Source organism: Otolemur garnettii, unplaced genomic scaffold (assembly GCF_000181295.1).
Source record: "Otolemur garnettii isolate 467f Iridium unplaced genomic scaffold, OtoGar3 scaffold00002, whole genome shotgun sequence".
Taxonomy (NCBI): domain Eukaryota; kingdom Metazoa; phylum Chordata; class Mammalia; order Primates; family Galagidae; genus Otolemur; species Otolemur garnettii.
The window spans coordinates 24139016-24166009 of record NW_003852397.1 but is presented as its reverse complement, the minus strand read 5'-3'; the positions used below and the strand labels follow the sequence as shown (position 1 = coordinate 24166009).

The 26994-nt window shown below is 40.0% G+C and overlaps 1 protein-coding gene across 1 annotated transcript in view; it reads left to right on the top strand.

The window, feature by feature from the left end:
• The first annotated feature begins 946 nt into the window (after positions 1 to 946).
• ARHGAP18 (Rho GTPase activating protein 18) overlaps positions 947 to 26994 on the top strand; it is a 68297-nt gene continuing 42249 nt past the window's right edge. The window contains exons 1-6 of the mRNA XM_023513468.1: positions 947 to 951; positions 3219 to 3222; positions 11236 to 11432; positions 14539 to 14774; positions 18634 to 18697; positions 23421 to 23593. Coding sequence (XP_023369236.1) covers positions 11258 to 11432; positions 14539 to 14774; positions 18634 to 18697; positions 23421 to 23593 — 648 coding nt within the window. The 5' untranslated portion in view covers positions 947 to 951; positions 3219 to 3222; positions 11236 to 11257. The remainder of the gene's footprint in view (positions 952 to 3218; positions 3223 to 11235; positions 11433 to 14538; positions 14775 to 18633; positions 18698 to 23420; positions 23594 to 26994) is intronic.

Below are 26994 nucleotides of genomic sequence, written 5' to 3'. Positions count from 1 at the left end.
GTTGGCACTGTAAGTACCCACCACAACACCTGGCTAGTTTTTCTATTTTTTTTTTTTTTTTGTAGAGATGGGGGTCTTACTCTTGCTCAGGGTGGTCTCCAACTCCTGAGCTCAGGTAATCTATACACCTTGGTCTCTCAGAGTGTTAGGATTATGGGTGTGAGCTGCTGTGCCTGGCCTAGGAAAGTTGATGTTAATATGTGTATAAAAGTATTACTTGCCATAGTGATACCAGACTTTCAGGTTCTTGGTCTCGGCGATTCGATGAATGAATCGACGGACCACAGGATCAGTAGCAAGACAGAATTTATTTACAGAAAAGAATACAAAAACACTATAAAGTTTCTAGTAGGGAGAAAAAACCCAAGTTGGGAGAGAAAAGATCTCTCCATTCTCTCTCTGTTTAGCGATATATATAGGTGCATGGGTTGAGGCCAGGAAATGAATGGATACAGTTCCATCCACTGGGGGAAGGTGAATGAACGTATTAATGAATGGATACAGTTCCATCCACTGGGGGAAGGTGAATGAACGTATTAATGAATGGGCATAGTTCCATCCACTGGGGGAAGGTGAATGAACGTATTAATGAATGGGCATAGTTTCCTCAGCTGGGGGAAGGTGAATGAATGTGCTAATGAATGGACATAGTCCATTCACAGAACTGAGGCCTAGGAAACTTACATGAAATTGACCCAGGCATAGGAAATGGGGGTTCCATATTTAGTCACAAGTGTAAAGGAAAGGAGATACCAAGGTGCCAGTGTCTCCCCAGCAGTTGTCGAGTCCCTTTGCCTACAGAAGCCTTCGATGGGGGAGGGAGGCTCCCCCTGCCCTTGCCTACGTTCCAGCCGGCTGGTTCCTCTGCCCACTGCCACCGCACCAACACCGCAAAGGCAGAGGCGGTGGGTCCTTCAGCCCCGCTTGGCTGAGCTGGCTGGGATGCCACCTGTATCAATAGGAAATTAGCAAAACCAGTATTACATTTAGTATTATTACATTTGGTAGTATTCTAACATTAAATTTAAAACTATCACTGTTCATAATTTTGTATTATCAACAGGTATTTTGTTAGTGCTTGTATCACAGCAGCCATTATGAATGAATAGCAATCTTCTTTATGTACTGGAAGATTATTAGAATATTATAATTTTTAAATCTATGGTTAGTCATCACCCAAAATAAAATTCCTGGCTAATGGCTCAGCGCCTATAGCTCAACCGGCTAAGGCGCCAGCCACGTACACCTTAGGTGGTGGGTTCGAATCCCCAGCCCGGACCCGCCAAACAACAATGATGGCTGCAACCAAAAAATAGCCAGGCGTTGTGGCGGGTGCCTGTGGTCCCAGCTACTTGGGAGGCGAAGGCAAGAGACTCGCTTGAGCCTAGGAGTTGGAGGTTGCTGTGAGCTGTAATGCCATGGCACTCTACCCAGGGGAAAGCTTGAGGCTCTGTCTCAAAAAAAAAAAAAAAAAAAATTCCTGGCTAATATTAAATCCTTTTCTGGATGCCAGATCTTAAAGTATATTGTTCAGTCTTGTATGTGAATTTGCACCTAGATGCAAACGTACCCGTTTGGTGAACTGTCGTCATGAATGGGGGCTTTTGAGTGACAAGGTCATGAGTGTGAAGGGAGGGGGAAAGAACTTTGGTCTTCATTAGTGAATCTTTCTTCATTTCACCTCTGAAAACATATGGAGAATTTTCTAGAGTCCTCAGAAGGAAAACAGTACTGCTTTGAAACTGAAAAGGAAAAAAATTTGATTTGCCCAAAGCAACAGAAATAAATGGATAAAAGGGTGACAAAGTTTTTGGACGCTGACTGCTACCTTTGAAGCCATGTGACTCTGAGACAAGAAGCAGGTGGTTGATGGCTCTGAGGAAGCTGGGCTCCATCTTAGCAGGACAGCCTTGTTACGGGGCCAGTAAGGAGGCCCACCAAGCCCAGGAGGGCTGAGAGAGAGGGGGATTCCTTGAAGTTTGTCTGGGCTGTTTGTGCTGCTGTAACAAAGTAACCACAAACTAGGTGGCTTATAAACAACACATTTATTTCTCACATATCTGAAAGCTGGGAAGTCCAAGATCAAGGTGCTGGCAGGTTTGGCATCTGGTGAGGGTCCACTTGTTCATAGATGGTGAATTTTTGCCGCGTCCTCACATGGTGGAAGAGGCAACGTTGTGTTGTGGGGCCTCCTTTTGAGGGCACTAATCCCTTTCCCAAAGGCCCCACCACTTACACAGTTATTTTGAAAGTTAGGATTTCAGATTAGGAATTTGGACACAAGCATTCAGACCATGGCAAAGTGCTGTGGAGGTAACGTCATCTTTGCTGTTCTAAATCTGGAGAAGTGATGGAGAAGAGGCTGATTGAGCGTGAGTGGGTAGCAGTGGCGGTAATAGCCAGAGAGGAAATGAAATCCTTCCTGGCAAAGGAGTGGTGAGCCGCAGCTGGGCCTGATGCTGGGGACCATGCTAACACAGAGGTCATGACTTGAGGCCGGTACTAGAGGGTTGTCTAGGCCACTGGTTCAGTGAGAGTGAGGAACTGGAAATTTCCACTCATCACTGGCTTTGCTGTCTTTTATCATCTACCCCACACTAAAGGTTTGAAGAGCTTAGTTGAACAGACATCTCTGATAAGATGCCCAAGATAGGGTAAGGCAGTCAATAAATATTTGTTTGTTTTAGAGATTGAGGTGACAGAATGGAACCATGGAATGTGTGCTTAATAAACTGTGAGCCAAAGCTTGTTTGCAATTTAATATTAGGTACAATCTGATATGAAATCAGCCCTTCCTTTCGTATGTTTCTGTACTCCTTAGGAAACCTGCTTTTAGACTAAACACCCCAAAGCAGAGTCCCGGAGACATAGAACAATTACCGTATTAATGTGAGGGCTTCCTGATGACTGATTTCTTTACCACCTGCTTTTCATGCCTGTGTCTCTCATTTCTTTGTGGTTTCGTGCAAGTAAATAAAAAACACCTTAGAAATTAAAAGGTTGTTATTTCAGAGGCAGCAGTCATTCCATAATTAATAATTGAACAGCTCATAAACATCTGTTATGTGAGCAGTTGCTGGAACCCAGGGATACCAAGAGGTAAAAAAGGAAACACGGATTCTTGCCCCAAGGAACAGAAAGTGTAATGGTAGAGACCCAAGCATGGGCAGAGCATCGCAGTCCAGGATGTGGTAAGGGCTGTGGGGAGGCTGTCGAAGCCAGGTTATTCCAACCCCCACAGAGGAAGGTAGCGAGCTATGAAATTGAGTAATGACAGCTGGAAAACAGATCAAGCTGGAGAGCCCGTCCTCAGAATGCAAAGAAGCTACTGGTGTTTAATTTCCAGGTGGCTCTGCAGCTGGCCAGAACAAGAAAAAGAGTCATGGAGGGAGAACAGCAGGTCCAGAGTGTCAGGTGGATATAAGTCACGGTGACAGATGACTGAGTGAAGTGGATTTGACAATTCAGTGTGCAGTGCTTTGAACCAGCATTCCAGGATCCTGAGATTTTACGTCAAAGTTCCACTACAAATCCCATCATCCTCTTCTTTAAAGAGGATCTGGACGTTAAGGTCCCCTGGTTCCCTTTTGGCTCCTTGTACAGTTGGGCCTTGAGAGAGATTTTGGGAAGCTCAGAAATGAAGAGGATCTCACTTCTGCCCAGAAGCAGAGCTCTGACACGAGAAAGGCCTGTGTCTGGTGGCCGCTGCTGGCCCACAGTTCTCACTCTTGTGTTCCCTGTGTCTGGACCTAAAACAGAAGTGAGTTTTTGTAACTTTGCCTCGGCTGCCTCGTGTCCACCTTGCGTCTGGTCCCTTCCTTTCCTTCTATCTGTCAGACCGGCGGTGGTTGCTGCCCAGGTCTCTAGTCTTTGAGTGAAGTCAACGCAGCGGAGTGAAAGCAGCATCATTACGAAACAAGCAGCACGTAAATGGGCTTTGCCGTTTTACTGTAAAAGGGACAGAGCCAAGGTTTCAAAGCTCTCCAAGGTGTCACGGATGGGCTTCTCGGTGACGTCGTGTCAGTAGAGGATAATCAGTTAGTTCCTTTGCTCAGTGTATCTCTGTGTGTCGGGAGTTGGTGAAAACAACCAAACAGTGGCTGGAGACTCTGTGAAGAACCAGAGAGCTCTGTACAAGATGCATAGTGACTTTTATTTTTAAAGAAAGAGAAAGCTGAAAGAAGTGAATCAATTTTTTTTTTTTCCCAAAACAAAAAGGGCAAGATAAGAAAAGGGTAAAAGGACTTTCCGTGAAATGTGAAAATTAATGAGCACATCCTTAACTACAGCAACTGGGTTGGGTAGAAGAGATTGGGGATCCTTGGCCTGGGTTCCAACTGACTGCAAGGGTGTGGGGAGGGGACTAGGAGGAATCGCTTTCTAATCAACTTCTCCCTGCCTTTGGGCATTGTGAGTGTGCTTTCTTTGTGAATGTCAAAGCCACTTCTAATAATTACTGCTTTCAGCTAAACAATAGTAGGCATTCTCTTCCAAAGGGGGGGAAAATGACTTGGGCCATTCATAAGCTGCAAGTCTTCATCGTCATTCAAATTCAGTGGGTTTGTTACACAGTGTTTGTGGCTCGGCCATCTCACCAAGGTAGCGATCACCGTGCTTTATTCTCATTGCTAAAATGAAAGTGAAAAAAATCTATAAGTCAGAAACAAATCCCCCCCCCACATGTAGAATAGATGAAGAAGCAGAGTGAATTTTTAAAACATTAAAAGAAATTTAAATTTCAACAAAACCAAGCTTTTGTTTTATTTCTTTGAGACAGAATCTCACTCTGGGGCAGAGTTGCTTTGGAGGTCAGACCTTACTGCAACCTCAAACTCTTGAACTCAAGTGGCCCTCTTGGCCTCAGCCTCCCAAGTAGCTGGGACTATGGGCGCCTGCCACAATGCCCAGCTAATTTTTCTACTTTTAGAAGAGACAGGGTCTTGTTTTGTTCAGGCTGGTCTCCAACTCTTAAGCTCAAGTCATCTTCCCACCTCTACCTCCCAAAGGGCTAGGATTACAGGCAAGAGCACCAGGCCCCACAACAAAGTAATTTTTTTTTTTAAAGAAAAAAAAACGGTTACATTTGAAGTCATGCCCTAGCATGATGCAAAGCATACTTCAGAAAATGCACTGGGAAAGGTTTATTATGCCTTTTCGAGAGGTATGGTTTAATTATCAAATGCATTTTTTCCTTGCTAAGTATCATGGTCATTAGAAAATGCTACATATAAACCATGTCACCAAGACCACTTTTTTGGCTTGGCTATATGTAATGTATACTCAGAAAGACTGAAGCATCTGACGAGAAAAAATTAAATTCTACTTGTTTTGGTCTGTCTGGTGTAACAAAGTCTGACCCTTGAAGAAGAAACAAAAGTGTTCATTTCAGTGTCATTTTCTCTTTGCCCCATGACTTGCAGAAGTCTTGACCCTGGGACCTTATTGCCTGGAATATGATAGGATGGGTTTAAATCTCTTAAGGCCCAATGCTAGTCTGATGGTTATGCTTGACTAAATATGACTTTTCTAAGATATACTTAGTCATGATGGTTGATGACAAGTCATGATCTTTTTTTTTTTTTTTTAATTTATTGTTGGGGATTCCTTGAGGGTACAAGAAACCAGGTGACCCTGATTGCATTTGTTAGACAAGTCATGATCTCAAGCGCTCCCCCCCGCTTTGTTTTACACATTAAAAATAGAACAAAAACTAATCAGAAATAAACTTTATTTTTCTGTCTTGTACTGTATATCCTAATCCGGTCACTTTTTGTCTTACACAAAAAATCAAGGTAGGATAAGGAACAGGAAAGAAAGCGTAGCCTTTTAAGAAAGGATCTTGCAAGAAAACACAATAAACGGGTCGTTGGATCAGAGGACTTTGAGGAAAGCAGACTTTGGGCCACAAGAATGTGTCTGGAAGGGTCAGAAGACAGACGGGATGTGAAGCATTGGAGAGGGGCTCTGGACAGGGTAGGGTACACAAGCAAGAAAGTGGACCAGATAAATAAATATGAGTTCAGACAAATAAATCTGCCTGGAGGGGGGTTTAGGAAGAGGGCAGGGATGCCAGAGGAGCCTTAAGGGAAAGACACACTCTCAAATACACTGACCAAAAGGGGAGCTTAGAACTTCCTCCCCTGACTCGGCGCCTATAGCTCAACCGGCTAAGGCGCCAGCCACATACACCTAAGGTGGCGGGTTCGAATCCCCAGCCCGGACCCGCCAAACAACAATGACGGCTGCAACCAAAAAATAGCCGGGCGTTGTGGTGGGCGCCTGTGGTCCCAGCTACTTGGGAGGCGGAGGCAGGAGACTCGCTTGAGCCCAGGAGTTGGAGGTTGCTGTGAGCTGTAATGCCATGGCACTCTACCCAGGGGGACAGCTTGAGGCTCTGTCTCAGAAAAAAAAAAAAGAACTTCCTCCCCTGCTTCACCATAGGCACACGCAAATGATTAACGATACTGGGAAGGCAGGGGGTTTTGGATGACGTTTTCACTCTTTGTCATTATCGTATAAATTCAATATAGTTGTATCATTGGAATAAATCCCAGTTTTTATGAGAGGCTGCAAAATGAAAATAGATCAAGAAGTAGGTCAAGAGTCACTAGGAAAGCATGTCTGTTTCTTTCAGTAGCACTTTCTGAAACATTGACCGTGGAATTGAAACTCACGTTTTCAGATCCATTAGGTGGTATTATTGAGAAATCTTAAAGCAGCAGTTTTCGAAGTGTGGTCTGAGATACCCCTGAGTGTCTCCAGACGTTTTGGGGGACTAGGAGATCAAAAGTGTTTTCATGACAACAGTGAGATGTTTATACCTCCTTCACACTTAGTTCTCTCCTGGGAGTACAGTGGAGTTTCCCAGAGACTACATCACTGCACATTGCCGAAGATCAAGTGCACAGCAGACCAGGAATCCAGACGTGTCCTCTTACACTGGATGTCCGAGGCAGTCTCAAGAATTTAAAAGTGTTACTCATCTCACTTTTTTTTTTTTTTTAATTTGGACAATAGTTTTTTTCTTTAAAATGTTAATTAGCGTCAAAGATTTATTCTCTTATGAAATCAATTAGCAGTTTTTTTGGTTTTAATAGCTAACACTATACATATCAATGGATATCACTTCTATAAGCAAAAGCTCTTTGGTGGAGGGGGTGTCCTTGAAATATTTTCATTATGTAAAAGAGTCCTGAGACCAAAGAAGTTTGAAAACTGTCCTGGAGGATAAATGATTCTTCTGGACCTTATTAAACTATGGGAGAGGCAGTTGCATATAGTTAGCAGAACAGTTTGCATGCGTCAGCAATGATACCAGCTACAGTGCCCTTTCCATGGTTACCTATGAGGCACTTCCATAGAAATTCTCACAACAAAGCAAGCAAGCTATTGCTATTCTTCCAACTTTATAGATAGGAAAAGTGAGTAGAGAAGTTAAGTACGAAGATAGTTATTAATAAGTAAGCTGGAATCATTTGGCACTTCGGACTCCCAGTTCCATGTTTCCATTTTATTTTGCTAACTTGGCTGACTCCATACTTGAATGAATCCTCAATCAGTTGCCATCTTCTGGTTGACCTCAGTATCATACATGGCAGCACCTACCTCCTTGTGAAGTACAAAGAGTGTCAGACAAATTTAAGACGCTATAACGAAAGAAATGACAGATCTTCTTAACACCCTCAATGATATTGATACCTTTGAGGTTCACTGGCCAGGTGGAAACAGTATCACAGAAAAGTGGGATAGTGTGTACCAGGGAAAATATAGTAAAATAAAGCCCTAATTTTTGTAAATATAGCACGAAGGACATGATAGCAAGATGAAAAAGAGGAAATATTCCAGGAAGGCTCATGAGAGTTTGTAAAGTGAGTATTTGATAGTGACAATGTCCATGAAAAAAATGGCAGAATGGCAATACTCTGGTGTGTTGGAAAGAGCAGAGCTTGCACAGCCTGCTGGGAGGTGATTCTTCATAGAGCAACATGGGCAGCCTCTTTGAGTTCTGTCATTTAGTTGTTCAAGGTGAGAAATGGGAGTTTTGAAGCGTGGCCCTGGGATGATTTAGCATATGGGATTCTGGAGGGAGAGGAAGCAGGAAAGAACTTGGAACGGTCACTTGCCAGCGAGTCAGGTGGGGTCACTGGTGGTTACCTGTGGGATAAACTGTGTATTTCTTTGATTTGAGCACCAGGTGTTGGCTTGGATCTTTTGAAATATGAAATATTTCTGCTCTGTGCTTCATTGCATCCAGCAGATGTTGTTGCTGTACATTTTTGAACCTAATTTGCAGAATGAACCTGGTATCATATAACACACTTCTTTTTTTTGAGACAGAGCCTCAAGCTGTCCCCCTGGGTAGAGTGCCGTGGCATTACAGCTTACAGCAACCTCCAACTCCTGGGCTCCAGCGAGTCTCCTGCCTCTGCCTCCCAAGTAGCTGGGACCACAGGCACCCGCCACAACGCCCGGCTATTTTTTGGTTGCAGCCGTCATTGTTGTTTGGTGGGTCTGGGCTGGGGATTCGAACCCGCCACCTTAGGTGTACGTGGCTGGCACCTTAGCCGGTTGAGCTATAGGCGCCGAGCCTATAGAACACACTTCTAAATAAGGACAGGAGGCAACCAGTTAACTTGCCTCTTACCAAAACTGTTCTAAGGTCCAGACATTTAGCCATTGCCTGTCTAACGTACAAAAGGAGGGTATATGCTACGAAAAAAAAAAATGATACAGCACGTCTATTGATGTACTAGAAGAATATAGTTTTAAAGAAAATAAAAAATACACAGCAGATTGACAAAGGAGGATGGGCTGTGATTGAATAGACACCCTCTCCTCATTCCCTAATATTTAAAAATGAAAATGTTTTCATGTGTTCTTATAACACATAGCAGTGATTCCCTCAACCCTCCCCCCCAAAAAAAAGAAGCAGAAAGAAAATTCCTCCTTTCCATGATTCAGGATTTTTAAGTTATCACAGACATATTCAGCTTCTGAATCTTATTAAAGTCAAAATATTGAGTCAATTCATCAGCACTAAGCTATTAGATTTTTGCTTTATGCATGTTTTGAAAGCAGGGCTTGATATAGAAGGTATATTTATGTAACAATGGTGTTACTCAATGCCCTTGCATTTTTCTGCACATGCTATCTTAATGGAAATTTACTGGAAAATTCTTGCCAGAATAAACACATTCCTTCAGGAATGAAAAGCTTAACGCACTTCTGGTTCAACTGTACCTCTCTCCCGTGAGCAGATAAACCAAATTATTTGGCATTAGTCATTATACTTCACATAATTCATAGTACTTATTGTTGTCTCCCATGGGGGCTAAGAGTTGTGGGAGACGGGAATCAGGTGGCCCGTATTACACCATAATGAGAGAGAAAAGCAAGGATAGGACATCTCTATATATGACTTGAAATAAACAAAAAATATGAGCCTGGCAGCCATCTATAAATTAGCTTTAGCTGTTCTGGTAAGGCAGGATTAAGAAATATGAACTCTATAGATAAGTTGAGCTGCTGATCCCAGAAATTTAAAAATATATGTTTTTCATTTTTAAGAGCAGGATAACTTTCTCATTTATATTTTAAGAACCAGGAGAGAAAAATGCTACAATGAAAATACTGGCTGTCTCATGATCGCTGGGACCAGACAATGGGATCTGAATGAGATACAGAGACGTAAACAGGATGATTGGGGCCAGGGAGGGAGGAAGGACCCCTTGAATTAAGGGATAGAGGAGGCAAACAATGAACAATGGAGACTTGAGGAAAGAAGTTCACAAACATGTCTGGACTGTTGGCCCTTGTCCTGAAACCCACCCCCCACCACCCCAAGGTTGCTCCTGGGGATAGATTATAGTGATTGTTTATTCAGTCATACAACCAACAGCAATAAAGTGCAGAATCAAGGCAGAACTACCTTTAAAGGAATAAAACTGGCCTATTAGCACCTGGTAACTAAGCACTCAATTATACTACATTGATTTGCAGTGATGGGCAGTTAAGTAGTCCGACTTCTAACAGATTAAACAGCTGCATAGAAAGTTGTTCAGAGTTTAGTGACCGTCTCCCTGATGAAGTATTAAAATCCTACTATTTTAAGTAATTATGGGAAAGGCCAGCATAAATGAAAATATTTGCACACTATTAAAGATCTTTATTTGATAGTATTTATATTTTCAATAAGTACAGTAAATGAAACCAGTCTAGCAAACAAAGTATCACTTCCTAGAAGTCCTTAGCAGAAGATAAAAGAATAATTTGAGGTTAGAATATCAAAACACTTATTCACCAGCTGTTGTCCCCACCCAAATTGTATATAAAGAAAAGTCACCATAGCTGAAAAATTTCCCCTCTCAAGTAATTAGGTGTGATTTTTTCCCCCTCTATCTGTAAATAATAATAAAAAGAGATATTTACTATTTCTATTATATGTGGGTTTTTACTGTAAGCTCTTTAATTCAATTTTAGAAGCAGGTGAAGTGTGAATTGTAATGAAAAAATATAGTTTACTTGAAATGATAAAAATCCTCTTATTTATTCTTTTCCTTGATAATACCTGAAAGATAAGTGTTTAAGGTAATTCTAAGCTATTTATAATGGCCAAAAATTGCATTTTTACCATATTTTAAAATTATTAATGCATAATAAGTCATGAAAACTTTCTAAGTAAAGATTAGAAGTCGTTGTCTATGGTAGAGCTTCACAGCAACCTGGACAAATCATCCTTCTATTTATATTTCAGGTCCAAAAATAATATGGAAATTCAAATACTACTTGATTGGCGGTAGATACTTTATATAGTAGATGAAAGAGTAGATTTTACATAGATGCACTGAAGTGGACTGTTTACAAACATGATCAATAAAAAGTATGGTATAAAGTTCATTCCATATTTAATTAGTAGTGGTCAACATTAAAACGGTTGCTTTCTAAAAAGAAAGTTTCAGTCTTTAAATCATACAAGTGTAATGAAAATAGGAAAAATAATTTACCATGTTGCTATTTGTTCTTTTCTGGAGAGCATGAAACTACCCTCTACATGCCTGTCTGGTATTATAATCAGTAGCTCTGTAAGGTAAAGAGTTTTAAAGTATCTCTTTAGTTTTATTAAGGAGAACGTAAGGAGTTTACAATTCTCTAGTTCAGTGCTATGGTATTTCAGAAATTATACGACTTCTTCATGTATTAAAATAAACTTGTGGTGTTTTTTTTTTGAACTTGTAGTCGGAGACATGGCCAGTATACAATGAACCAGCAATGCAGCACCAAAGTCTCAGAGAAGCCTCCGTTTGATCGCTCGAGTTCCCAGGATTCTTTGGATGAAGAATCTATGGAAGACTATTGGACCGAACTAGAAAACATCGAGAAATCTAGTGAAAACAGACAAGAGCAAGAGGTGGTTGTTGTCAAAGAGCCTGATGGTAATAATTAAATGAACTTTTGTTATTTTTATTTATGTTTATGAGAAACAAATGGATGGGGAGAACCCCAAATATTCAAGATAGCACAAGCAAGAAAAGATATTGCTAGTTGCCTTTGACTGGAAAATTACTTATTTGTGGCAGGTTTTATGGATGCAGCTGCCAGATATCAGTGGCATGAATAAATTCACTTAGTTCTGGATATTGTCGGAATCTTGTTGGCTAAAGTCACTCTATCTCATAGACGCTTAGGGTTCGACTTTATCTTTGAAATCATCTAATATCCCTTTCAATTCCTTCTGTAGTACGTTAGCCACACGGTCATTTGGTCTCTAGTAAGTGCAGTTGGTAAGGGCAAGCACGCTACTTTGCAGTGGTCCTATTTTCCCAGTGGTCAGTCAGCTTGAGTTGTTTTCATCTTTATTGATTTACAATCTACTGTCCTTTAACTTTGATGCACTTGCTGTAATTCTGCCTTTGGGAAGAACAGACTAAGACTCTCCTATTTTACATGACATCTTTTCAAGTATTTGAGAATAGTTATCTTGTTCCTTTCCAAGATAAACTGATAATTCTTGTGGATGATTTTCAAACCTGTTGTGTCCTCAGATTTTATCATTCAAAGTTTGGTCACTGCAGATTAAATGCCGTGAATGCCACGTGCTTAGCCAACTCTTCTGAGCACGTAGCTTTGGGCGGGGCATGATGGTGTTAGCGTTTTGAACTTCCATATTTGCTTCCATATTTGCTTATTTAATCCATCGTTTCCATCAAGTCTCTTTCCGGCCATTATTTCCTATACTTTCCACTACTATCTCTGATATTCTGGAAGGAACATATAAAATTTCACTTTAAAAAATTAAAAAAAAATTTTTTTTAGCATTCTCTTTTAATCTCTCAGATCAATCAGTCACCAAGTTTTTGATGCCCATTCTGGCATCTCTTATATTAGCTTTCTTTCTATACCTAGTGCCACCTGTAAATTTAGAAGTATGCTTTATGTCTAAGTTAATATATAAATGGCAAAACGTAAGAGCCATTTTCAGTATCTTGTCATCCATTAATAGAGACAGCCTTTTCAACAGACTGACTTTTTAACTAAATGCCTTAGGATCAAGTTAAGTAGCAGAAACGGCATGAATAGATTTTTCTCCTTTGCTACATGTTGCTGGAAAAATCTACCAATGATAATGGTAAAGGAAAAATTGGAAGTTTTTCCTAATTTATTTTATGTCTTACATTTATAAAAGAAAACAACTCCTTCTTTGGTTTCTGATTCATGTTTCTCTCAGTTGTTACCAAATGTGTTACCAGGAAAGTGAAGCTTATTTGTGATAATTAATAGCTTCTCTCAGCCTCTCTCTCAGTGTTTCAAGATAGAAGCATTGCAGTCGTCTGCCGAGTAAAAGGAGAAAATGCTAGCAAAAGCGGCATGCAAGCCTGGGTGTCATTAGCTGTCTGATAATTCTCCAGAGTTAAATTAGATTTATAATTATTATGCACAAGTGATCATCAAGAAGATTGGGAGTGTTCCACCTGCCCACACCTTTTCTTCGACTTTAAATTGCTTGAGTTTTTCTCGCTACTTTTCAGTGGAACAAGTGACTCTATGTAGTAATCTTGCTTTTTTTCCTTGTTGTGGCAATATCAGCTTTATTCTGGCAATTTGATTTTAGAGTTCTACCCTAATAGCATTCATAATAACAGCTGACTTACTTTTATGTTAGTAAACAGTTTTCGTTTTCTGTCATGTGGAGTGCCTAGCACTGGATCATGTTTCTTTCTTTCTTTTTTTTTAGAGACAGAGTCTCATTTTGTCCCCCTTGGTAGAGTGCTGGGGTGTCACAGCTCACAGCAACCTCTAGCTCTTGGGCTTAGGTGATTCTCTTGCCTTAGCCTTCTGAGCAGCTGGGATGACAGGCACTGGCCACAAAGCCTGGCTATTTTTTGTTGCAGTTTAGCCGGGGCCAGGTTAGAACCTGCCACCCTCAGTATATGGGGCCAGCGCCCTACTCACTGAGCCACAGGCGCCACCCAGGATTATGTTTCTTGAAGCTAAAATGATCAATGCTTGGTTTCTGTCCTTGAGTTCGTCTGTGGACACATGTGGAAGGACAGGCGGGCAGGTCGGTCAGTGTGCCGTGTGACACAGGCTGTTCTGGGGCTTTGTAAAGTTCTTCCCTGACGTTTGGTGATGACATAGCTGGGATAGTTCTTTAATTTAAAGATGAGAAAACAGAGTGGACTTGAGGTGAAGTTACTTATCCAAAGTGCTGTGGTTGTCAAGGTACCAAAACGAGATCCACGTCTTTCGTGTCCAAGGTCATTGCCCTTTTGTTTCCCTCCATCTACTTGGTGCCTGGAGTGAATCCAGTCCAGTTATCCTCCTCTTGTTCTTTAATTTTCATTATATCTTATATAATATTTACATAAATGTATATTTCCTACTTTCAGCATTTTGAGTTGACTCAGCTATTAATTATGTTCCTGTATAAACTTTTTTCCCACTGAAGATAGTGTGCTTTTTTTTTTTTTATTTGTAAAAAAAAAAAGACATAATCTGATGTGCTGACTTGGGAGATTAGAAAAATTAATTTGAAATTGATTAGTTCCCAATGTTTCGATGTTCTTTACATCTTTGCCCCACTCCCTGTCAGCTACTGTGAACAGAAAAAGCCAGGCTTTCAATAGATTAGTGCTGGCCTCCAAGATACAGCTGAATTCAGGCCAAGAAACGGGGCTTTAATGTATGATTCTCGCTCTGACTTCCTTCTGTAAGTCGGTGGAAGAATGTTATCTTCTCATTGCTTTCGTGTCTCTGCAAGGGGAACAGTATCATCCTCTGAGTTAATCTGCAGGGAAGTTAGAGAAGTTAATTACATGTGAAGCCATTTAAAAATTTTAATTGAGTATCTATGAAATCGATCTAAAATTTGATATCATTGTGGCCAGAGTGTATGGCAGTTATCCAAGTTTCGGATAATGATTCTTAGCACTGTGGGTTGGTTTTAATAGAAGAGGTGCCTCAAGAAGTTTTTAACAGCTTCCAAAATGCAAAATTCTGTACAGTTTGTGATTTAAATACCATTTTTCTCTGCTGTCTTAGAGGGGGAATTGGAAGAAGAGTGGCTTAAAGAGGCTGGTTTGTCCAATCTCTTCGGAGAATCTGCCGGCGATCCCCAGGAAAGCATGGTCTTTTTAGCAACACTGACCCGGACCCAGGCAGCAGCTGTTCAGAAGCGGGTAGAGACAGTCTCCCAGACCTTCAGGAAAAAAAACAAACAGCACCAGATTCCTGATGTCAGAGACATATTTGCTCAACAGAGAGAGTCAAAAGACGAAGTAAGTTTTCTTTTATTTTCTTATTTACTTATTTATTTATTTTTTGGTATCAACGCAAAGGAATAATCGCTTAGCATCAGCTGGACCAATCCAGTTTCATTCAAATCATTAAAAGCTTAATGAGGCCCTCTTACATGGCAGACGCCAAAACTCCATGCTGGCGGTTTCAAGAGGAGCTTGATCTTTGCTCTTCTGGAAGTTGTACTGATGGGGCACAAGATTAAACAGCTTACAATTCAGTGTGATAATCCTCACATTAGGGGAAGAAGGTGTCCTTGAAGCATGAGAAGTGACTCTGTCACCATTAGGGGTGACAAAAACGGCTTCTCAGGCAAGTTGTCACTTATACAAAAGTAGGAGGTAGGGTACCCTTCCTTGCCTATTAACCCTGGTAGGAGTATTTTATTTTCCATTGGCTGACTCGGGGATGGATGGAAGTAGAGTGTGAGGGAGCTAATTGCAGCTGAATTACAAAGTAGGGACCCTGAGCCGTGAAGTAACTTCCCCTTTGTCTGTAGTGCTTAGTGTGGTGACTAGCACATCGACGATTGCGTAAATATTTGTCCAGATGATTAATTTATTAGTAGAAGCTGTTGAAGTCATCTGTGGGGCCGCTGAATGAAAAGAGATCAGGAAGGCATGGTAAAACTACTATACCTCTATGGCTTAGAAAATCTTTGCTACTTGAAAAAAAAAAGCCAGTTGGTAGATGACTTATTACTCCTCATGCATAAAGACAGAAGGAGCTTGTACTGAATGTAAATTATCATTCTCTTTCATCAAGAAAGTATGACTACAAAAAAAAAAAAAAAAACCCCAGCTGACCTAAATAGTGTTTTGGGGACAACCTTGATTTACTGGCTCTGGCCCAGAAGACCTGGTGGTATCACTGGAATGGGAATAAATGAGGGCACTCTTGAACAAGGACTGCAGTGACGATAGTAACAGTAACAATTGCTGCCCCTTTGAACCTGCCAGTGCTAACTGCTTTACATGCTTTATCTCACTTAATCCTTGCAGCTGTCCTGTGAGGGAGGTATTATCATTGCCACTCTGGGGCTGTGAGGCTCACTGATTTGAAGTAACTTACTCAGTGTCCTGTATTTGGATAGTAAACCCAAATTTGTCTGACTCCGAAATGCGTGCTTTACCTCGTCTCTAACCTGCTATATTTGCATTCCATACATGATTTCGATGTGAAGGTGTCTGAATATCAGATTCTATTTATGCCTCAAATATGGGGTAACGAAAATTTCATGATGCTTTATTTTACAAAGTGGAACAGCAGGGCTTTTATCTAAGGTACCATCCTGCCACGTAGAGGGTATATGGTTTGCCGCTGGTTTTTCTTTTTCCTTTTTTGTAGACATTTCCTTCATCCAGGACAGCCTTTTAAACTGCAGATTGCTGTTCTATTTGCATGGCCAATTGTGGATCAAGTCCAGTCCATTTTACAGGAGTGCTGGGGGTCACTAGATTGCTCCAGGCACTTGATTAAGTTAAAAGCTTGCTTACTCCCCAGCGGTTACTTGGAACATCCACTAGTGTTGGACTAGGTTTCCGGCCACAGAAAAGTGAATGGTAAGGAAATACATATAGTGTTGTGGCCTTTTTTTATTCCCAATTAAAGCACCTTCCCTAAGAGAGTTAAGAGGATGTAAAAAAGGGGAGATGGCAGAGAACTGAGCTTAAGCAAAATATATGTCTATAGTGAGATTCCTGCCAGCTTCCAAGAGAATGTTGCTACTCACTGCTAGAGGCAATATTTTCCAGCAAATTTCTGGTAATGTCTAAAGCACATGGTTTGAGTCCAAGGTGATTGGAGGCTTGTATCATCTGATGGAGTCATTGTGAGAAGCGGCACAAGTAACTTGAAATCATGTTCCGTGCTCACACTGCGCGCCTCTCACGGAGATACTGCCACCATTTGCTTTGCATCCCCGTCCCTCGTGCAAACTCGGGCCAGCCGTCGCCACTGGCAGGTCTTCTGTTTTCGAGTAAGTGTGTGCTCGGCTCTTCCATTTTAAATGCTTCCTCATGAAGCCCTTGCTGACACTAGGAAATATAATACAGAAATGAATACCATCTGCCCTGCCATCTTCAATTGCTAAGGAAAACAGTTCCAACCACATGCTCCAAAATATGTGTTCTTTTGTAAGATTAGAATCACTCCCTCTGCTCGCTGTGCCCTGGAAGGCCAGCCCTCTGCAGGCTCGTGGGTGAAGTGTAGCAGAAGGGTTCTGCTCTGTCCTGCAGGGCATCCGAGTGGGCCGGGCACCCACCTACCACTTCTGAGATTTGGTAGTCACTGAACGCTGTCCTGGGTACTGCCACTTTCTAAGTCGCCTACTCCTGGCCAGGACACACCCGCCCTACTTCCCTTCTAGACTCTTCTCAGACTGTAGGGGGAGGAGGAGTCCTTGGGTAATAGTTTGAGGTGAGCCCTGTCGTGAGACTATAAAGGCCACTGTCTATAGAGATGAAATCTAGAAGAATTATTTTAAAAATAATTTCTTCAAATAGGCCTCTTTTTTTTTTTTTTTTTTTTGAGAGAGAATCTCACTCTGCCACCCTGCATAGAGTACCATGGAGTCACAGCTCACAGAAACCTCAAATTCCTGGGTTTGAGCATTCCTCTTCCTCATCCTCCCAAGTTGCTGGGACTACAGGCACCGGCTACAACACCTAGCTGCTGTTTCTACTGTTAGCAGAGAGAGGGTCTCACTGTTGCTCAGGCTGGTCGCGAACTCCTGAGCTCAAGCAATCCACCTGCTATGGCCTCCCAGAGTGCTGGGATTACAGGTGTGAGCCACCACCCCAGCAGAGACCTCTGTGTGTGGTTGATCCACACTCCCTTCCTGATTCTTGAAAGGAGGACGGACTGTCTGGCCACGCTCACTGGTGGGCAGTCTATAATCCCGTGAAATGCTACCTTCTTTAGGTGTCACTGCCCCAGCCCCTTGAAAACAGAAGTTCTTTTGAGCAGTTTAAGCTAACTCTTACTGCCAGCTTGGTAATTTAGTTTTGACCTAATCTCACATTTATTCCTTGTGCTTTTTTTTTAATTGGAAGAATTTCTATTTTATTACTAACATGTCAGCTTGTAATTTTGTTTTATAACAGTGTTATTGAGACATCCTTCAAAGATCATGCAATTCACCTATTTAAAAGTGTGCAATTTAATGGTTTTTATTATATTCACAGTCACGTAACCATCACCATAATCAATTCTGGCACATTTTCGTCATCCCCAGGAGAAAGCCTGCACCCACTGGCGGTCACTCCCGCATTCCCTTCCACACTCTTAGGCAACTCTGAGTCTTTGTGTTTCTATGGCTTGCCTGTTCTGGACATTTCCTATGAATGGAATCCTGCAGTCTGTGGCTCTTTGTGACTGGTTCCTTTCACTTAGTGTAATGTTTTCAAGGTTTACTCTTGATGTATCAGTAGGTATCAGTATTCCATTGCTTTTTACAGCTGAATAATATTGCATTGTATGGATAGACCACGTTTTGCTTATTCACGCATTAGAAAACAGAGAGTACTAATTTTGTAACATGTTTGTCTTTTTTCCTCAACTAAATAGTGGCATTCTTGATGGCAGGGGCACTCATGACTTTTTTTTTTTTTTTAACACGTTCCCCACCAGCCTTAGTATTGCGTCTTACCAGTTGTGGGTAATCAAATATCTGTTGGCTGATTGCTTGTTGATTACAGCCATAGTGCTTTCTTCCACAGCGATTGTTATAATTCTGAGTACATTTCCTATACTCTAAAGATTAGTAACAGAATTATTTACAGTACCATTTTCTCTGGTTGTGAGTTGGAGATGACTAAATGGCCTGTTTTCTATGTTTAGGCTCCAGATGGCACTGGATTGCAGTCAGACAGAACAAATGAAAACAAATACAAAGGAAGAGATGGTATGTTGACCCTATTCTCTTGGGTTTTTTTTCCTCCTTTAATTAGCGTAACAAGCAGATACAACCTTTTAAACCATTCCCCTTTAATTCTTGGAAGCAAATTCTGTTAAAATGCTAATGTAAGATCCCAAGTGGATAATTACATGAGCCTGAAAACAGTTTTTTAAATGTGTATCCCTATCTGATCCAACATCCACGTATGTGTCTTGATGAATGCTTATGACATGGTAAGTGCTAGGAGGAGATGTTTATTTCACTTAACATACTAAGAACTCCGCAGTAGGTACTGTTCTTAACCCATTTTAAAGATGAGAGAACAGAGGTTTAGTGATATGAAGTCACTTTCCAGGGCCACACACCTAGTAATTAGAGATAGCGAATTTGGAGCCTTGTTCTCAAATCAAATTCCTAGAAATTTTAGAAAAACATAGAAATGAAATTGGGGTGGACAATTGATTAAAATTTTCCTTTTCATACTTTCTCTCTTCCAATGTGTATTTCATAAATGAATTAGAAATTCAACGCGTGGATGAAAATAGACACTAAAACTTTATTAGTATTTACCAAGAAAGAATTTATAGTTATTATATTGGTTTAAAGAAAAAACATTCTAAATTAAGGTCACAGATTAAAGCTCAAAAATGTAGTCTTTAATCGTCACTTAAACTATTTTGGAAGTAATCTATGTTTATGTTCTTAAGATTTAGCACCCGGGTGTTCAGGCCATTAATGGTATTGAGTTTGGTTTGAGCGTAGCTGGGGAGGACTACAGACTGAAGGACTGAGACTGAGAATTATTTTTTTCCTATAAAAATAATTAATTAAGCCAAGATTATATGTGATATATTTTCCCAACCTTTCTATAAAAATTATGCATTAGGTCAAGATTATATAGGACGTTTGAAGTCTTGACGCATCTCCCTTCCATACTTTTCCCAGACCTTCTCTCCTGCTTCCCTATCTTAAAAATAGATACACATGTACACCATGTCTGTGTAGATACGTAAATGTGCGTGTGTATATACACATATGTGCATATATTCATGTCTACAAGAGAATTTGCTTTTTTTACTATTCTGTGGACATTTCTTTAGTCATATGTGCTATTTCAGCATGAAATTGCTGGGTTTTCTTCACATCTATGTACCGACTACCACCAAAGTGGCAAGCGAGCTGGCACGGCCAGGCCTGGCCTGCTGGAGAGCTGGGTCATCAGGAGAGACAGATGAATTCTTTGTGCCAATGTCAATATGCTTTGAGCTTTGGGGAAGAGAGACTGGCAGTTGTTAAACGAATACTGAGGACAACACAGTCCTTTTTTGGTGGTTTCCGCTCTTGCCAGAGATGGTGATGTAGGCTGTATCAACAAAAGTCCTGGAAGACAGAGTGTGTTGTGTGAGCACTTTCCGGCCTTGCTTGCAGCCGGCAAGTGAAATGTGACAAACTTGCCGCTTGATTTGCATCTGCTTTTGCTGGAATGCCATGAAGCAGGCACAGAGCCTCCAATCAGTCTAACAAGAGAATGTGTGTAACGTCATCCAAGTCACTGAGTGTTTACTATGGCACCTGTTCTGGGCCAGGCCATGCTCTTTTACTAAGCAGCGAATTAACCAGTGTTATGCAAACATTGGAAAGTTCAGAATGAAATGCATGGAAACATTGTCTGGGGTTCAAAAGTGGGGTGGTTTGCGATGAAAATTCAAAGGCTTGGTGACATAGTCTCTTTCAAATGTTTTCCCCACACTTGAGTTTTGAAACCTGTTCAATCAACTATACTTACTTTAAATGAAAAAGCTGTAAAGCTTTACGGTTGCAAGCATTGTCACATTTCAAATTAATCCACTGCTAACTATCAATCTTAACGTCTCACAAGTCATGCAGCTTTATGAAAGGCCCACTGTTTACATATTTTAAAATAATAATGCCTGATTAATTTTTTAAGCTTTCATATTGAATATGTATACTTTATAATTCTCTTTTGGATTTCCATGGATGAAGGAAAAATAAATATTTTTTGAAATACAGGCATTTGGGGATATTTTGGACAATGAAAGAATTCAGGGAGATTTGTAAAATACCCTGAAGTGTAGGGCTGCAGGGCACTTCAAACCCAAAGGAAGATAGATGAAAGAAATTATATTGTTTACACTTTAGGACTTTAAGAGCCAAAAAGGTTTAAATTCAATATTCTCTGTTAACTTTTCTTCTTGAGAGTATTTATCACTTTTATTAGTTAACTAATCATCCCTCAGTACTTCTCAAACTGCTTTTTCTGCTATCAGCCTCAACTTGATTTTTCTATTTGGAGTTTTATGTACTGTATTTTTAATTTTTTGCCATGATTTTGGAGAAAATTCATATGTCTTAATTTTTTTTTTTTTTTTTGGATAGGGTCTTGGTGTCTAGGCTAGACTGCAGTGGCATGATCATAGCTTACTATAACCTCCAACTCCTGGGTTCAGGCTGTCCTCCCTCTTCAAAGTTAAGACTACACGCATGTCTCACCAAGCCTGGCCAAGTTTTTAAAAATGATTTTTGTAGAGACAGGGTCTTGGGTTGCCCAGGCTGGTCTCAGACTCCTGGCTTCAAGCAATCCTCCTGCCTCAGCCTCCCAAAGTGCTGGGATTATAGGCATGAGTCACCTTGCTTGGCTGTTCTAACTCAACTATTAATTACTCCGTTTTAAATTTAGCATAGTCTATTTGTCTGGGTCTGTGTGGGGGGTGGTATTTATTTTAGCTCTGTCACAGAAGCGTTGAAAAGAGAAAGTAGTTTTTTAATGCTTGTCCACAAATAGTTTCTGGAAAGGTAGCTTCTAATTTAAGAAAACGGCTAATCATTTTTTTCCTCCTAGAATGGTTTCCTAGGAAACCAACATACCTAGCTAGTCACAGTAAAACACAGAAGAGTATAAACCAGTGGGAAAATAAAATGTATATCGTGCTTTGACATTTATGTTGATATCTTAAAAAATTAATCTTAAAATGTATAGGTATGCCAATTAAAAAAAAAAGGTCATAGACTGTTGGAAAGCTAAATATACCAAAGACGGCAGCCAATCAACACTAATAATACCACGGAACTTCAGGTTTATTTTCAGTTTTGGAATTGGCATGGGTAAATGCATGCTTACTTTCTTAACCGTAAGATGCTACCAGGACCAGGTATATAATTTACAGAGATCCAAAGGTTCAGGGCCTCTTGTGCATATGTTAAGATGGTGACAGAGGGGCCTTAAGGCCAGTGCAGAACTCCTCTCAGCTTGGAGCCCCGTGTGGCTGCATAGGTCACTTGCCCAAGGAGACCCCCTTGTGTATTTAGTGGGAGTGAATAAGACTAGATTCATAGTTACTGCTTAATTTTCCTTTATTTTAACTGGTTTATTTTGATTTTATTTTAAATGAGAGTTTAAAAATGGTATTTTCTTAAAGCTCATGCATTTTTTCTTTTCTTTTTCTTTTAAATTTCAGGTTAATGTGAGCGTACAAATAACCAAGCCACAATATTTGAATTGGGTAGCATCCGTCCTGTAGCTATGTCCTGTACCCTAACAGTGTGCCGTACCCCACTAATTGTGCCCATGCAGTGGGCGCTGAATAGCAGACTTTTAATAATATACATGTGTACTTTTGAATGTCACATGTTTGTTACATTTTTATTAACTTTACCTCCCATCACTTTGTCACATTCATATGTGAGCATGTTAAGATGTAAGCATGTGACACACTGTGTAAATTTATTGTGTAATTTCAGAGTTTCTTACTGTGAATCAAAGGTCTACAATGAGAAAAATATCAGTAATCCTGGCTTTTGGTTCTAGAGTTTTTTCCCTAATGTGAATTTCATGAAAACCCAAATTTTGCAAAATAGTCAAATTTAGAAGTATTTTCTCCAAAGCTTAAAGCTGGTGTCTTTAGCAAAGAGGTTTGGGATTTTAATTCCTTCTTGAAGGGTTAAATAAACCAGAAGAGTCAAAGGGGGGGAAAAAAGATTAAACTTGTTATATCCTTGAAATTTTAATGTAAACATCTGAAAATTATTTCACCCCTGTTTATAGTGGTGGGAACTTTTATACTGTTTGATATACTCAGGGGCAAACCTAATAGTCCTTGTACCAGGTACCTCCAGGCCTGACTCCCATATCATTCTCATAGTGATAAGTCTTTGGCAGGAACTCCTGTTTTGAAATTTTTAGCATGATAGGTAGGTAATGCTCCAGAACAAAAGGAAATTCAAGGTATGAAAGAGGCTTATTCTGGGAATTTGATTTACCCTGAGCAAATTAAATGGTATATTACTAGCTGCAAGAGATTATAACTAATCACCTCCCTCTTTTTTTTTTATGCTGCTTTTAATTCCTCAGAATAGTGTACAACAATTAAGTCTTTTAAACTTCTGTGAGGTTTCCCTTTAAGAGTAATGTCTTCCAACCACGTTTTGGAATTGGACTGATTCTAGCCAAGAATTCTCATCTCAAAGAAAGATTCCGTAGCGGAACTGAGGATTGCTGGTCACTAACTAACATCTCCTCACCTCCTTCCCATGCGCCGTTGACAGGCTTCTTGTGTGTACTCTTTATTATTAGAGTTAACGATTACTTATTGTCTGCAGAACATAAGTACTCTTCCCAAAAGTCTTTATGTAATGTATTAGAAGTAAAAAAATATAAAAATTAAAAAAAAAATAAAGCCTATGAATTGGGTCTTCCCTACTCCATTCGCAGAACAAGCCTCCAACCTCGTCATTGGGGAAGAAAAGCTCTTCCTACCTGAAGATGCTCCTGCCTCTGAAACAGACATCAACCTGGAGGTATCATTTGCTGAGCAAGCAGTCGGTCAGAAAGAGAGTGCCAAGGAGAAGACCCAGAAGAGCATAGACGACAATGCACAGTTACCTGTATGTAAAACACTGTTCACATGTTACTAACATAAGAAAAACTCGATAGACATGTATAGAAAGAGGGAGAGAGGAAGACACTGAGTATGGTGGCTCACACCTGTAATCCTAGCACTCTGGGAGGCCCAGGCAAGTGGATCACCTGAGCTCAGGAGTTTGAGACCAGCCTGAGCAAGACCTGTCTCTACTAAAAATAGCAAAACTAGCCAGGTATTGTCGTGGGCACCTGTAGTCCCAGCTACTCAGGAGGCTGAGGCAAGAGGATCCATCCCTTGAGCCTAGGAGTTTGAGATTGCTATGAGTTGTGATGCCACGGCATTTTAGTGTGGGGCAACAGAGCCAGCATGTGTCTCAACAGAAAAAAAAGAAAAAGGACATAGGTACACACATATATTTATCTATGTGTGTGTATATGTAGATATCTATCTATGTGTGTGTGTATATAGATATCTGTGTGGGTGTGTGTGTAGATACCTATCATGTGTATGTATATATATCCTTTTTTTCCCTATTACTCCAACTCCTGGGCTCAAATGATCCTCTTGTCTCACCCTTCCTAGTAACTGGGACTCACATTGGTATGTGCCACCATGCCTGACTAACTTAAAAATTATTCGGGAGAGACAGGTCTCTCCAGCCTGGTCTCAAACTCCTGGCTTCTATTGGTGCTCCTAACTCAGCCTTTTGAAGCACTGGTATTATAGGCATGAGCCACCACACTCAACTAAGAATATTTGTATCTTTAATCAGCTTTTTATTTTGAAAATGTAGAACTCACAGAAGAGTTGAAAGACTGCAGCCTTCATAGATTGCCTCAGCCATTATCAACATTCCTTTCTCCCTTTGTACTGTCTGTAAGTACGTTCTAGCACATAGGCACTTGCTTTTCTTTGAGTTTAACAAAGATATACAAGAACAAAACATAGTTAAAATATATAAGAAATTGAAACTACAATGCTAATTATATTTAACATATCATCATGTTAAGATTCTTTCAATTGTCATAATAATGTCCCTTATGGCCTCTCCCTTCTCCACGGCCGTTTGGTTTGAATGAATATTGGGTTTTAAACAAGGGTCATATTTTGTATCTGTTGCCATGTACTTTTGGATTCCTTGAATCTAAATTAGTCCTTATTCTTTTTCTTTTTCTTTAATATTTTTGAAGAGTCCAAATCAGTTTCCTGATTTGTCTGATTGCTTCCTCATGATTGGACTCAAGTGAAACATCTTTGGCCAAACCATTGCACAGACAATGCTGATGCCATTGATTGCATCTTCAGAAGAAATGTGTGGTGTCAGATGGTCTCTGTCTTGATAATAGAAGTTTGATTATCAACTTGGCCAACAAGAGATGTTCACTAGCTCTCTTCATTGTAAAGATGTCCTTTCTATTGAAATTAATACTCATGTGTGATCCTTGAGACTGAATGAGTATCTTGTCGTCAAGAATAACCTATTGCCCAGTGGTTTCACCACCCATGTGTACCCTTGCTTGAAACAATAATTAAATTGGTGTTTGAGAAATGGTGTTCTTTTCAATTCTATTATTCCTTCTCTAACTATTGACTGAGAATCTTCCATAACAGTTGCTACTTTGCTTCCTAGCACAAGATGTCCCAGGCGCTCTTTGTAATTTTCTCTGTTCAGACTTCAGAGTATCCATGTCTTCAATGAGCTCTGGTTTCTTCTAGCAGCAAATTGTATTTAGAAACCAAGCTCTGTGTACTGAGTATTCTCATGGTTACTGAGTGTCTTATATATAAAATACATATTGTTATGTAGAATTTCACACATGCAAAAGTTAAAAAGGAATAGTACAATGAACCCCCAAGTACTCACCATCCAGTGCTAACATGCATTAACCCATGGCCACCCTCACCCATCCCTGCCCCTATCCAGAATCATCCTATTCTGTATGATTTTGAAACATCTCCTTGCATTACATTTCATCATCTATAAATATTTGTATTTCCGAAAGGTAGAGGGGATTTAGACAACATATCCCTATTGCCCCTATTGTACCTAAAAGTGCTGAAAATGTTTAATTTCAAGTATCTAGTCAGTATTCAAATTTCAAGTTGTATTGTAAATTTTACGATTTTCTTGTACAGTTTGTTTGAATCAAGATGCAAGTAGGTTTATATGTTGATGGGAGTTGGTTGATGTGTCTTTTAAGACTCTTAATCTTCCCCTCCACTTCTTTCTCTCGCATACACTGGAAACCTTTGCTTGACTTTATAAGATTTAGATTTAGTCTTTTTCAGTCAAGACTATTTTAGATATGTGATCGTGTGTTCTCTGTCGGGAGATTCCTAGTAATTGGGTTTTTTTTGCGTGTGTGTGAAATGAGTTCCCAGTCAATATACGGATCCCTTAGTTTATTAATGGTTGTCAAATGATGATGTTCTAATATTTCTTTCTGTTTTTCATTTCTAAATTTAGATATTTCTTCTTAAGAAAAACTTTGGCAGAATGGCTCATTTTCTTTTATATACCAGTTTTTATTTTTGTTTTTGTTTTTTAGCATCTTTCCCTAGGAACCAATTAATATTTTTGTTTTGTGAAAGAGAGAGTCTTATGAATTCATATGGATTCAGTGGGACCCTAGATGAAATTTCCCAGACCTCGACTTATCTGTTTCACAAGAAATGCTAGTTCCATTTAGTAGACTCGAAAGAGGCTTATGTGACGATGACCAAATACTTAGTGGTGTTCATTTCTCTGCGTTGTCATTGCTTTCAAGCTTTTCCCGATGCAGAAGTACATCTATATCTTCTCCCTTCCATGCTGAGCATCAGGAAATGGCAGATGATATATTTAGAATATCATGTAGTTACTCCTTTGCTGTCTCTTACATTAATGCACAGCATTCTCAGAATAGCTATGCTAACACCATCCCAACAATGCGATTACTAGAAACTGGTTCAAACTTGTTTTTTTCAGGATTTTTTTTTGTGTGTGTGTCCTTGAGGTATATTTCAATGGGGATTTCAGAAGTAAAATTATCATGCTTTAGATTGGTTAGGACTGTTAATCTCTGTATGGCTGAAGCCAACAACTATGTATGTGGTTGGGTTCATTTTCTCCCTTTGATTTTTAATTTTTAAAGATTGCTTTTCTGAAATTTAATTTCCTAGGTATGCAAAAATATGTATATGGTCCAAAACTCAAGTTTAAAGACAAAGTACTAAAAGTCTGGTTTCTATCCTATTCAGTCCCTCCTCTCAGAGGCGAACTTCTAAATCAGTATTTGGATTCATGTTTCTGTTCTTAGATAAATGGCACCCCAGGACACATACTTTCGTCTACCTTGGTTTTTGTTTGTTTTTTTAACCTGAAGTTCATCCCATGATAGTAGAGAAATATTTCCCATTCCTTTTTTTTTTTTTTTTTTTTTT